At 45.3% G+C, this 12,317-nt stretch overlaps 1 protein-coding gene and 1 long non-coding RNA gene across 3 annotated transcripts in view; both read left to right on the top strand.

The window, feature by feature from the left end:
• slc30a6 (solute carrier family 30 member 6) overlaps positions 1-3,003 on the top strand; it is a 65,656-nt gene extending 62,653 nt beyond the window's left edge. The window contains exon 15 of the mRNA XM_063192221.1: positions 951-3,003. Coding sequence (XP_063048291.1) covers positions 951-1,634 — 684 coding nt within the window. The 3' untranslated portion in view covers positions 1,635-3,003. The remainder of the gene's footprint in view (positions 1-950) is intronic.
• Positions 3,004-3,897: 894 nt separating this feature from the next.
• Positions 3,898-12,317, top strand: part of LOC134441819 (uncharacterized) — a 44,217-nt gene continuing 35,797 nt past the window's right edge. For both annotated transcript variants that reach the window (XR_010033209.1, XR_010033208.1), the window contains exon 1: positions 3,898-4,074. This is a non-coding gene — a long non-coding RNA (uncharacterized LOC134441819). The remainder of the gene's footprint in view (positions 4,075-12,317) is intronic.

Genomic DNA, 12,317 nt, shown 5'->3' with positions numbered 1-12,317 from the left:
TCTAGCAGTAGTGCAAGTGAAGCATTGCCCCGAAACGGCCCCTTGACCTGTAGCATATGGCTTTCCCTCTCACTTCCAGTCAGATGGGCTTTCACCCGCTGGAATCAGCTGCTGCTGGGCTTTCTGTTCAACTTCAGCAATGCATTGTCCTACTTTTGGACTGTGTGTGTGTGCGTGTGTGTGCGCGCGTGTGTGTGCGCGCGTGTGTGTGTGCACGTGTGTGTGTGTGCGTGTGCCTGTTTCTGTGTGTGCCTGTTTCTGTGTGTGTGTGTGCGCGTGTTTCTGTGTGTGTGTGTCGGCAGTGGGGGGAGTTGTGTGTGTGTGTATGTGTATGTGAGTGTGCATTTGGGTTTCTTCTTTGCATTCTCATTATGAGATGGCCTGAGATGAACGTGACCTGATTACTTGTTGTTTTTGTTTTAAATTGCAGTGTTTGTGTTTTGCTTCATTGTTGTGCTTTCTGTCCCTACTGACTTCTATATTTGGCAGAGGTGTGAAGCAAATTTGCTGCCGACTTCACTTTGTGTGCCGGCCTGTCCTGTGTGGCTTAATAATCTCTCTCTCTCTCTCTTGCTCGCGCTCTCTCTCTCTCTCTCTCTCTATCTATCTCTATCTCTATCTCTATCTCTCTCTCTCTCTCTCTCTCTCTCTCTCTCTCTCTCTCTCTCTCTCTCTCTCTCTCTCTCTCTCTCTCTCTCTCTCTCTCTCTCTGTTTTTCTATTGTCTATTGTGTTAACATGTTATGTTCTATGTATTCACACACTCTCAAAATTGCCAGATGTATTTTACAGAGACAATAAAGTCTCATGTTATCTTATCATACTTGTCATTTCTCTGCATAAAGGCTAGCCTTATCTTCTCTTCAAGTCTCATTTAATCTTATGTTATCTCATCACGTATCTAATCTTTCTTCTCGTGTCTCGTCGTTTCTCCTCCTCCTCCTCCTCCAGGCGGGTTCCGTCCACGTCCGTATCCGCCGCGACGCCAACGAGCAGATGGTCCTGGCCCACGTCACCAACCGGCTGCACACGCTGGTCTCCACGCTCACCATCCAGATCTTCAAGGACGACTGGATCCGCCCGTCCCTGGTGGCCGGCCCCATGCCCACCGCCACCACCCTCAGCCCCTCGGACTACGCCGGCATGCCCGGCTTCCCGCCCCACTCCCATGGGCACGGGCACGGCCACTCGCACGGGCACGGGCACGGCCACTCGCACGGCAAGCCGCTTGACACCACGGACCCGTTGACGTCCACCCCTGCCAAGCAGAGCAGCCCGCCCCCGGAGTTCTCCTTCAACACGCCGGGGAAGAACATCCAGCCGGTGATGCTGCCCAACATGCAGCCTCAGCGGCCCTATGGCATGGGGATGGGGATGGGGCTGGCGTACGGGGCCTCCTCCGCCTCCTCCTCCTCGCCCTACTCCAGCATGCTCCACCAGGGCTTCTCCGCGCCCCTACCCCCCCACGGCGGCAGTGGCAGCCTGGGGCTGGGCATGGGCATGGCGCTGGGCACAGGTGCCCGGGGCCCCTCGCTGCAGGGCTTCAGGACTGCGTACGGAGGTGGCTCCATGATGGCACCTAATAGGTACAGCGGTGGGCTGCCACCCTCACAGACTGGCCAGTACAGACCCTAACCTGGGGCCCCCGGCACAGGGAAAAGGAGAGGGACTAGGGGGGTCCTGGTGCACCGCGGCGAGGGACACTGATGATGGTGGATCCGCTGTGCTGTTTGCACCTGTAGAGGATATATATATATTATGGTATTTATTATCAAGGGACCAAGATTTCCACTCGCAATGGATTTTTCTAACTGTATTGAAGCCTTTTTTTTGTACTGTTACAAAGAGATCACCGAATGATTGGAAATATATATTGGAATGTGTCTCGCTTTTCTTTGGAATAAGGGGATTGTTCTGAGTGAGAGTGTTTTTTGTTTCTCTTCTTTGTCTCATATAACTTGTACCTTAAAGATTTAATCTACTTTTGTGTTTATAGGATCTCAATGTTTTATCACAATAGCTGCCCGCATTGTGGCAGTGGGTTATGCACTAGACGATGTGAGCGAGCTAAACAGGGTGTGCGTTCCAATATGCGTCCTCCACTTGTGCTTGTGGCCTTGTACCAGGAAGTAATACGTTGTGATGACATCTCTGACAACAGCATTATATTTCAATATCTCGCAAAAGCTCAATTGTAAAATCATTTTCTCATTTGCAAACTGGATGGTGAATGAAGAATATTCCCCCAAAAATTGTTGTGGTTAGGCTGACAGCGGGGAAACTTAATTGTGTTCTCCACTGAGGCGGGGCATCAGCAAAACGTGAGGCCACAAGCACAAGTGGAGGACGCAAGGTGGCATATTGGAATGCACCCAGTGTGGTCTGAGTGCTGCTGTTGTTAAGCGGCCAATATGCCCATTTCAAGATGAGAAGAGACAGACCAACCCCAGTCTCTAATGGCCAGGAACTGTACCAAAGCACGTCTTAAGAGGATTACACATCATCGTCATATTTGCTAGATACACTACTCAACCATGAAAACGTCACAATTGAAAATGAAACAAATACTCATTCCAAGCACACAGTGTGACTTTTCGTTTTTTTTTTCTAGCAGTATTCAGTGTACTGTACACCCATCCGTCACACAGTGAGTGCGCTGATGCTGCGTATAGGGTCACATAGTTTTAAAATCAGATGGTAATTACTGCTTTTATGTGTTGAATGGGTGAATGCCCTCCCTGCTAGAAGTTGTGTTGTGGTTATTTCTCAGAGAGATTAAAGATGGACCACTGATATATATTTTTTCTCTCCCACGAACTGCCTTGTATGAGCGAACGGGGTGTTAAACTTTAGCGCCTCTCGCTGGGTGAATTAATGTTCACTTGAGGGGTCCACTTGTGTAACAGAAAAGAAGTCATGATTCTGATGGTGGTGTTGTCGGAGTCATTCCAATAAAACAAATGAAATGCATACTACTCATCATGTAGTAGAATGATTCAAAATGGCCACATACAGTACCAGTCTGTTATTTTATAATCTCCCATATATCCACATTCTTATTCCCACATTAAAGGTGCACTGTGTAAGATGGTGGCCAGAGAAGATATTGCAACTATGCTGCTCATTGAAACTGTGCTGTCTACTGCCAAATTGGATATTTTCATGTATATTTACTAAATACTGAACTAATATTGACTAGTATGATGAAAGTACACCACATTTTGCAGCTAAAAATGCCAATTTTGACATTTAAAATGGCGGACCATGGAGGAGATCCCCCTTTTCATGTATGAAAAATGCCATTTTCCCAGTTATAATGAAATTCGTGGTAGGCAAGTACGTTCATGAGAAAGGTAACATTTGTGAATGGGCAGCATGAATTCTGGAAATAAATTTCTAGAAATAGGCTATTACACAGTGCACCTTTTAAGGACAGGGACTCTTCTGCCAAATGGTTTGCAGTGATGAGATGATTCATACATAGCCTAGGCGTATGTGGTAAATAAGTTGAATGCTGTTCAGACATGCTGTGAACATTAATGTTGGAAGCCCCCCCCCCCACCCCCCCCCCCCCCCCCCCCCCCCCCCCCCCCCCCCCCCCCCCCCCCCCCCCCCCCCCCCCCCCCCCCCCCCCCCCCCCCCCCCCCCCCCCCCCCCCCCCCCCCCCCCCATGTGGGTTATACATGCCCTGCACATTTACCTTGGGACAGTTTCAGTTTAGAACACAAGATGGGGTGCTTTTTCTCCAACAACATTGAACATGGATGGACCGCTGCCATGGTGTGCTGAATGAAAGCGTAGGCTAGTGTGCGGTGCCTTAGACAAATTAGGGTAACGCCCAACTTCTATTTGTGCTTTTTGCCCTACTCTTTAAGCCAATGGTCCAATTCAACCAGTGTTCTGTGTACATGAAGTAATCTTGCTATTTAAAAGCTTGTCACTTCCTCGTGAAAGCTTTGCTTACAATTTGCCAAAATGCCACCATCACTCAACACCTGCGCTCGTGGAACACAAGTTGGATGCACACTCACCTCTAGGGGAGAAACTCGTGGCACCATGCCATAGCATGGCAAAGGTAGGCAAATATAATTCGAACCATTATTATTGTCATATGTAAAGTGCAGTCAAGCGTAGTCTGTATTCAAAATGTTGCTGTGTGAGGTTAAGAAAAGAGTCACATAAATCGAGTGGAGATCGTTTTTTCAGTCTTTAGGCCTACCGGCCTGCTCACCTTGCCAGCTTTTACTATCACAATGATTTGACATAATACTAATATGTGATTATTTATCGTTAGTTACAAAATATACCATTCTATCTGACTTGACTTTTTACCTAATTGCGATAGGCCTATATAATTTCAAATAGGCCTACATCAAGGAAATTCCTCACAGTGATGCGCGTGAGTTAGTCTCTGATTGCGCCCTCGCGCAGGCGCCAGGACCAGGAGTTCGCCATGAGCGGGAAACTGCTGAAATTGTGATGGGGGGCTTCTTCACTTCTGTTTTCGACATCAAATGCTCCCTCGTCGATTTTAAGTAGAAAATAGGCCTACTTGATGTTATTTTGAGTGGAGACCATCCTCGACGAAATCAGTGAATTGAGAGTCTGTGTTATCAATCATGCTATTTTCAACAGGGAAGAAGAGCGATTTTGATGTGCTTTTAATTTAGTCAGGTGAGAGCTTTAGAAAAGAAGGGGAAAAAATGCTGGCCATGCCAGCCATGCACCATGAATGCTTGGCTTGTTGGAAAACACAGGCTATTTTTGTGTGTGTGTGTGTGTGTGTGTTTTTTTTTTTTTTTTTTTTGCAATCTGTGGCCTAGCGTTTTGAAATTGTGACATTTTGGACAAAGGCAGCAAAGCATCGACGTTGGAGATAGTCTATGAGCCTAGTCAATTTGATTGGACCACAATCCATCAAATTCTTCATGATTGAAAAACAGTTTGTTTTACGAGGACCCTTTCTTCCAACCACTTTTTTTTTTTAAAAACAAGAGTGAAATATATAGAGGCCAACTGCCCTACAAAGGCAAACTGCAGCAACTAGGCTACATAGGATATTTTGTCAAAATTGAGTTTATTCTAAAAAAAAAAAAAAAAAAATGGTCTTCATACCACCTTCATCTTCTGACAACGCCATATGGCCCAAAATGAGTCCAGTTGTAGATATATTCAAATTTGCAGTAACTACAATATCCATTCCACCTAGGGTTGCCAACTGTCAATGAAAAAAATACGGGACACTTCATCGTGCCGGGGGTCTGGGGGTCGTCCCCCAGAAAAATTAGCATTTCTTAGATGTAATTTCTTGCATTTTAACGTCCTGTGTCCCGTTTCAGTTCAATACGGAACCCGTACTTTTCTCTCTAAATACAGGATGATTCCGTATTTCAAGGGACGGTTGGCAACCCTAATTCCACCCTAATAGCCCACCTATTAGGACCTAGTTTGGGCTGCTTGCTGGTAGCCTACTGAGGTTGGTACATGATGTTAACTCCTGTCAGCCTCTGGGCCAGGGCTAAATGGTTGGTCCTTGTATTAGGGATGCTACTATTCCAGAGGTCACTGAGTTCATGCACCATCTTATGTAGTGGTGTGGATTGGCACTGCCCTCACAATCCGATTCGATCACGATTCGGGAGGTAGCGATGCGATTCGATCCGATCCGATTCAATTCTATAATGCATTGCAATGCATTACATTTCTATTGAAAGCAAAGCAAATGTTTCATCAGTCATGATGAGGCAATACAAGTAGTCAAATACTGAGCAACAATTTATTGGCTGTTTCCTGGATCAGTCTGTATCAATCTTGCAATGCTTTGAAGTACTCTTATTTAATTTAACATTCATTTGCTCCCGAAATATCCACGGAAGTAATTGAAACTTAAAAAAATTGCAGCATCGATTCTGGAACTTGCCGCATTGAGTTGGATCGTCCATGCCCCGCATTGGATTGGATCGCCGAATCGATCATTGTTGACACCACTAATCTTATGTCAGACACATAGTGGACCAGAACCACTCCAAGGAAAGAAGTTTGGCCTTCTTAATTTTGGCAGTGCATACTAACAAAAGCATCATAATGGAGGAGTGAAGTGGGACTGAGTTAGCTAGGCCGTGCCCTCCTAGAGACGCAACAGCTTCAGCGTTGCTACCAGTCATGTCAAGAGTAGGTGTGTCGTTCATGAACGAGCCGGTTCTTTTGAACGGCTCCCTGAAGTGAACGATGAGAACCGGATCACAGCTGGGGGAGCCACTCGACCGTTATTTCGTTCATTTTTCATTCATTTTAAGCACGTGACCTCGACCAGAGTAATTAAATTTGGGAAAAAACACAATTGTTTACCTCAAAGAGAGGCAAAAACGGTCTTTAGAAGCAGGAGAATAATCAGTTGTTGTTTGGACAAAATTACCTTGAGATGGAGTCAAAATATTACATTCTTAACACTGACTACATAATTTAAAAAATAGCCAAAAGAGCCAGTTTTTTGAACGACTCTTTGAAAGGAACGAGCCACTAAGATCCGGATCCCGTCAAAGAGCCATAAATCCCATCTCTAGTCAAGAGTCAATTCAAGTACTTTACAAGTTAACTCCTCCCACTTTGTTGGGAAGCAAACAATCATTAGCAAACCAAGGGAGGCTGTTTGGGAAATGTTAATAGTTATGCTGTTGGTCAGACCAAGTCTCGAAGAGATTTGAAAGTCGATTATAACCAGGCTAGGACTGAGTTACTCTGTGTGTGTGTGTGCGCGTGTGCGCGTGCGCTCGCTCGTGTGTGTGTGCGTGCGTGTTTGGTTTGGGGGTGGGTGGGTGTGTGTTTGTGTGGTGGGGGGGTGGGGGGGGGTGGTAGAGGTGTTAAAAGGACAGGTTACATTTGTTTGTGTGATCTGTAATGCATTTAATCACAATGGCAAATCAGATTCCCCCTTCATGTTGGTGCCAGCAGATGAGTGCCACATTTGTTGATTTTGTTAGTCATGTGTTGATTTGTTTAAAAAAAAAATCCAAGCCTGAAGCTTGCAGAGGTCCTGATCTATCGCGTCTGATCTAAGCTATGATGAAGGGACCTTGTGGAGTGATGTTGAGTGAGCACAGTGTAGGCCTACAAGCTGCCAGAAAGCTGCCTCTGAGCGCAAAGAACAGCAGCTTTAGCAGCATAAAATTAGCCTGGCGACGCCATCCATGTACTCCACCCAAAGATTTTGGCTCCGCACATCGTCTGGCAAAAGCCTCGAGCTCGGTTCTCTCAGTGTTTCGCCAATCAGCAAACAATTGAGAGTGGTGACGTAGAACTCACCCGCGAGTTCCGCTACTGATTGGTTAAGGTAACTATATTCATACTTTCGTTTTGTTATTTGTATGCTTTTGCGACGCTATAACGTAACAGGCATGCTAATAAAGCACAATATGGGTTTTAATTTGATTTTGGAACTTCAATTAATTTAAATGATAGAGTAAGATCAGACCATCTCCCATTGTCCACGGAGACGGATTCCTCATGCCTTTTGCCAGACTGATTGACGTAGTCAACAGTCAGCTATTCGCCCAGGCTAGCATAAAATCACTGCAGCATAAAATAAAATCATCATCATCACCACCATCATCAACAACAACAAATATGTCACAGTTTATGAAATGAAAGAAAGCTTGAAAGCATAAGCAGTGTTTCCCACAGAAATTTTGGAAACTATCGGGGCAGGATTTTTTTTGTCGGGCATTTCACGCGGGCATTTCATAGTCATTTCATGCGTAAATGCAAAACGGCAAAACAATGAGTAATGTATGACATTGGCGCATGGAGAATCTATAGGCCTACATTTCAGCCATTTATGTTTTCAGAAATTACATAAGATTTTACCCATGACATGTAGGCTATAGTAGGCCGCCTAGTACATTGTCATATAAAAAAAATGCAATACAGTTAATCATTTCTGTTTGCAACACACATTTCATTCGTCCCTCATGCAGGGGCCTATGCAATGAAAAAAAATTAAACAAAATACGACGACAGATAAGAATTTAGGAGCACTGTGAAATTCTTAACGCACAGACTAAAGGGGTCTAAGAGAGTAAGCTATGCATTTTTCCCCACACGCATAGGCGTACACATTCTACATGAGGGGTGGTAACAGGGCCAGTTTTTCAAAATTCCTCCCGGTAAAAGGGCTGAACAACATATTACACATTTATGTCTATTCACATTCATTACACATTCATTTCTATATGCAGCCCGATGTCTCCTCTGCTGTGTCAATGAAGGCCTGTCGCCTAACTCATTCTCATACAGCTGTAAAACATAGCCTGGGGAGTGTCAGTAACTCATCCCAACTGTCCCTTCTCTGAAGGTCTTTTTATTGCTCTCAAACCCAAGTTAACATGTTGTTGTAGTTATTAGGCCTAACTACAACAACATGACTAGGCTTTTGTCTCCCTCTGTCTTTCAAACAGTCGTGGTTTTCTCTATAGGATGTATTTATTCCAGGAGGAAATTGCAAAGGAAATCGTTTTCAAATCGTCTTTTAAAAAAACGGAAATCGTTTAAATTTTTTTTATTTTTTTTACATTTTCGGAAACTATGGCGGCCAAATTTAAACTATGGCGGTGTGCCATAGTTTCCTCAATGTACTGTATGGGAAACACTGATAAGCATACAGAAGAACAATCTGGAAAGAAGTGCGACGTAGGCTAGTAGGTTGCCAAAAACTCTCCGGTAGGCTTTCATACCTCTCTTGCCGTTGGGGAGTGAGGGTGTACCTGTTGCCAGCAGTCTGAGTCCAGGTGCTCTTTTGTTCACTCTGCTCGCCCATAACCTCAGCACTGGCAAGCAGCACTGTTGAAAAAAGACAAAATTCCAACATTGAAATTCCAGAATGACACTACAGTCGAACTCGAGTGATTGGTACATGACTTAAAATGTTAAAATTACAAATGCAATTCATAAATACTGACTAAGGAGTTTAAAAATTGATAAATATCCAAGCAGCAACAATGTGATTGGAGCTTAGTGGTGTTTTGTTTTTGTATGCGTTCATGAAACGAGAAAAAAAAGATAATAAACGTTTTAAAATTAATGAAAAGTTAGGGTGGACAGCTTTGTGATAAAACACATTTCAACAATGACATACTGTACATGCAAAACAGCAAAGAAGGAAAGAGGCAGATGTTGGAGTAACAATAGTATTTGTTTTCACATATTTACCCATTGCTTACAATAATGGCCTTCAAAATCACTCCGCTTGTAAAGGTGCACTGTGTAATATTTTTAGCAGTTTATCTCCAGAGTTCATGCTGCCCATTCACAAATGTTACCCAAATATTTACACACCATCAAATTCTAAGAATTTATTATGACTGGGAAAATGGATATTCTCCTTGTCTGTCATTTTGAATTTCCAGAAAAATAGATAATTTTCGCTGCAGAACTAACAATACTTTGGTCATGCTAGTAAATATTAATTTGTTACTTAGTAAAACTAAATACATGTTTTCATGAAAAGATCACATTGGAGAATTGGTAGCACAGTTTGAGCAGCATAGTTGCAATGCCTACGCTGGCCACCATCCTACACAGTGCACCTTTAAGCAACAACAGGCTTACTATGTTCGGTTTCAACAACAGGCCTTCCAGGGGCATGTGTCATAGTTAAATGAAATTAAAGGTTTACATAGTCAAGCGCTTTGAGAGGATTCCGTGCATGAGAGTTGAACTTCAACACTTTAAAGTCCAGTGTTGAGAGAATATCAGTTCACCTCAGCTTCACCTCTTGTCTTAATCCACCCGATGACATGCTCCTCAATGCTGCTATTTCTTCTCGTTGTGTGCCCTGAAGATGTTTAACTTGACAGGAGTCTTAGAGTGACTAATTTGTTGACTGGCTCAACATGAATGTCTCTCTGTGATGTTCTTTTTGTTTTTTTCCCTTGTACCTTTTCTTGGAGATTACTTAACGGCATGTTTTCACGCTACGGGACATTTTTCTGAGCTTTATTTTTGTCTCTCCCTCTCTCTCTCTCTCTCTTTCTCCTAAGGCTGTTAGTGGGAGGTCATGGAAACTTGGGTGTGTTTCTGGTACATTGACTGTGCTTGCCTGAATCCGATACTGGGGAAATGTAATCCGGGCTCTCCCCCTGTGGGAGAAATGGCTAAATGGATGAGGGCGAGTCCAAAGGGAGCCTTCTTTGACATCACCACCTTTCCTGTGAGGCTTGGTGTGGCACGGCATAGCACCGCACCACACTGCACTACACAGCACGGCACGGTACCGACTCACAGCACCCGCACAGTCAGTCAGTCTGAGGGGAATGAGCGCTTGATGGTCTTTGGTGTGGTCCAATGAGTCACTGGCTAGGCTTGGGGGCTGGGGGCGGGGGTCAGGTAAGGGGGATGGGGCCAGGGACGGGGACAGGGTTGCCAGATAAGACAGATGATTTCCAGCCCAAAAAATGCTCAAAACCTGCCTGGAAGCACTAAATTCCAATTCTAAATTTCACCCAATTCTAAGTTCTGTTGATTTCTATGGCCACAAATTTGCAGAAAGAATGCCCTTTTACCCATTTTTACCCACAGAAGGCCATTCTAAACTGCCCAATTGGGCGAGAAACAGCCCAATCTGGCAACAGTGGTTGTGGATGGGGCTTTGGATTGGAGGTGTGAGGTATGGGAGGTGGGGATGGGGGTGAGAGGGTTGGGATGGGGAAGAGGTATGTATGGGGTGATGCGGGGGCGGGGGGGCGGTTATGAGGTAAGGGTGGGAGTGATGGGGATGTGGATGGAGGGTGGGAGTGGAGAAGTAGGTGGGAGTGGAGAAGGGGGTGAGGATGGAGAAGGGGGTGAGGATGGAGAAGGGGATGGGAATGGAGGGAGGGAGTGGAGATGGAGGGTGGGAGTGGAGAGGGGTGTGGGGTGTAGAGAAGGGGATGGGAGTGGAGAAGGGGGTGGGTATGGTGATGGGTATGGGAGGTGGGAGTGGAGAAGGAGGTGGGGTGTGGATGTCCTCTCACCTCCCTCAACCTGAACAGTTTCAGGGCACTAAAAGCCCTCAGCTCCTCAAGGAGGAATGCACTGCACTGACGACACGACACCATCAGGCATCCAACCCTTGCTGCATGCCATGCCTGGTCTGGTCTGGTCTGGCCTGGCTTGCTCCAACTCCACAGCAAGCATGCACTTATGAACTACTGTCTATTCTTTCTGTCTCTTCTGGTGTGTCTTTTTCTATTTCTTTTTGTCAGAGCAGACACGCACGTTTCTTCTTGAAGTGACGTGTCCTACCTCTACCCTACATTCTCCACCTCCACGTCCACCTCCAACTCCTCCACCGCTTTCTTTATGTCTTTATGTCTTTCATTCCTCCTTCAGAACAGTGGCATGTTTTTTCTTCTCTTACTTTCTCTCTCAGCCACACACACACACACACACACACACGCAAACACACACACATACACACACACACACACACACACACACACACACACACACACACACACACACACACACACACACACACACACACACACACACACACACACACACACACACACACACACACCTACCTCTGTTGCTCACCCCTTAGTATCCATAGACAGAGTGTCTCCTTCTCCCCTGCTGTTAATGATGTGCTGGACAAGTTCAGGTCAGCAGCAGAGAGCTCAGCCGAGCATGAACAGGGGAGGCCCAGTCTGGCTGCCGTGATGTCCTAGGCCAAGGGGTTCCCAAACTTTACCATGACAAGGCCCCACATACATGTACCACGGGGCAGCCATGACTCAATGGTTAGAGTGCTGGCCTTTAGATCAGAGGGTTGCCGGTTCAAATCCCACCCTTACCAGCACCTTCATCCCTTGCTGTAGTGCCCTTGAGCAAGGCACCTAATCCCACATTGTAAGTGTAAGTGTAATGTGATTTAATGTAATGTACCAGTACATTCCAGACAAGACCCCCCTCACATGGGTCATGGGTTCCCAAACTTTACCATGACCAGAGTTGTATAAAATAGAAGTACTCTTACTTATGTAATTACAACACTAGTACTATGTTATTACAAAGTTGAAACATGTAATGTCATACCACTAGTGTTGCAATTACAGCTGTATTACTTCTACTTTCTACTTTATACAACTCTGACAATGACACCTGCATGGCTGTCGTATGTGAGCGGTAAACTTTTTCCAACAGCTTTATATCGAGTTGTATCCACCTCTGTCCAGTGAATTTAAGGCAGCGGTTCCCAAACTTACATAGGTCGTGCCACCCTATTTTTACCACCCTCTTTTCACAAGTATAGCCTAGGCCTGTGAGTCAGTGCCCCACAGG

This window comes from Engraulis encrasicolus, chromosome 24 (genome assembly GCF_034702125.1).
Source record: "Engraulis encrasicolus isolate BLACKSEA-1 chromosome 24, IST_EnEncr_1.0, whole genome shotgun sequence".
NCBI lineage: Eukaryota > Metazoa > Chordata > Actinopteri > Clupeiformes > Engraulidae > Engraulis > Engraulis encrasicolus.
The sequence above is the reverse complement of the archived record's forward strand: the minus strand, read 5'-3'. Positions and strand labels throughout refer to the sequence as shown.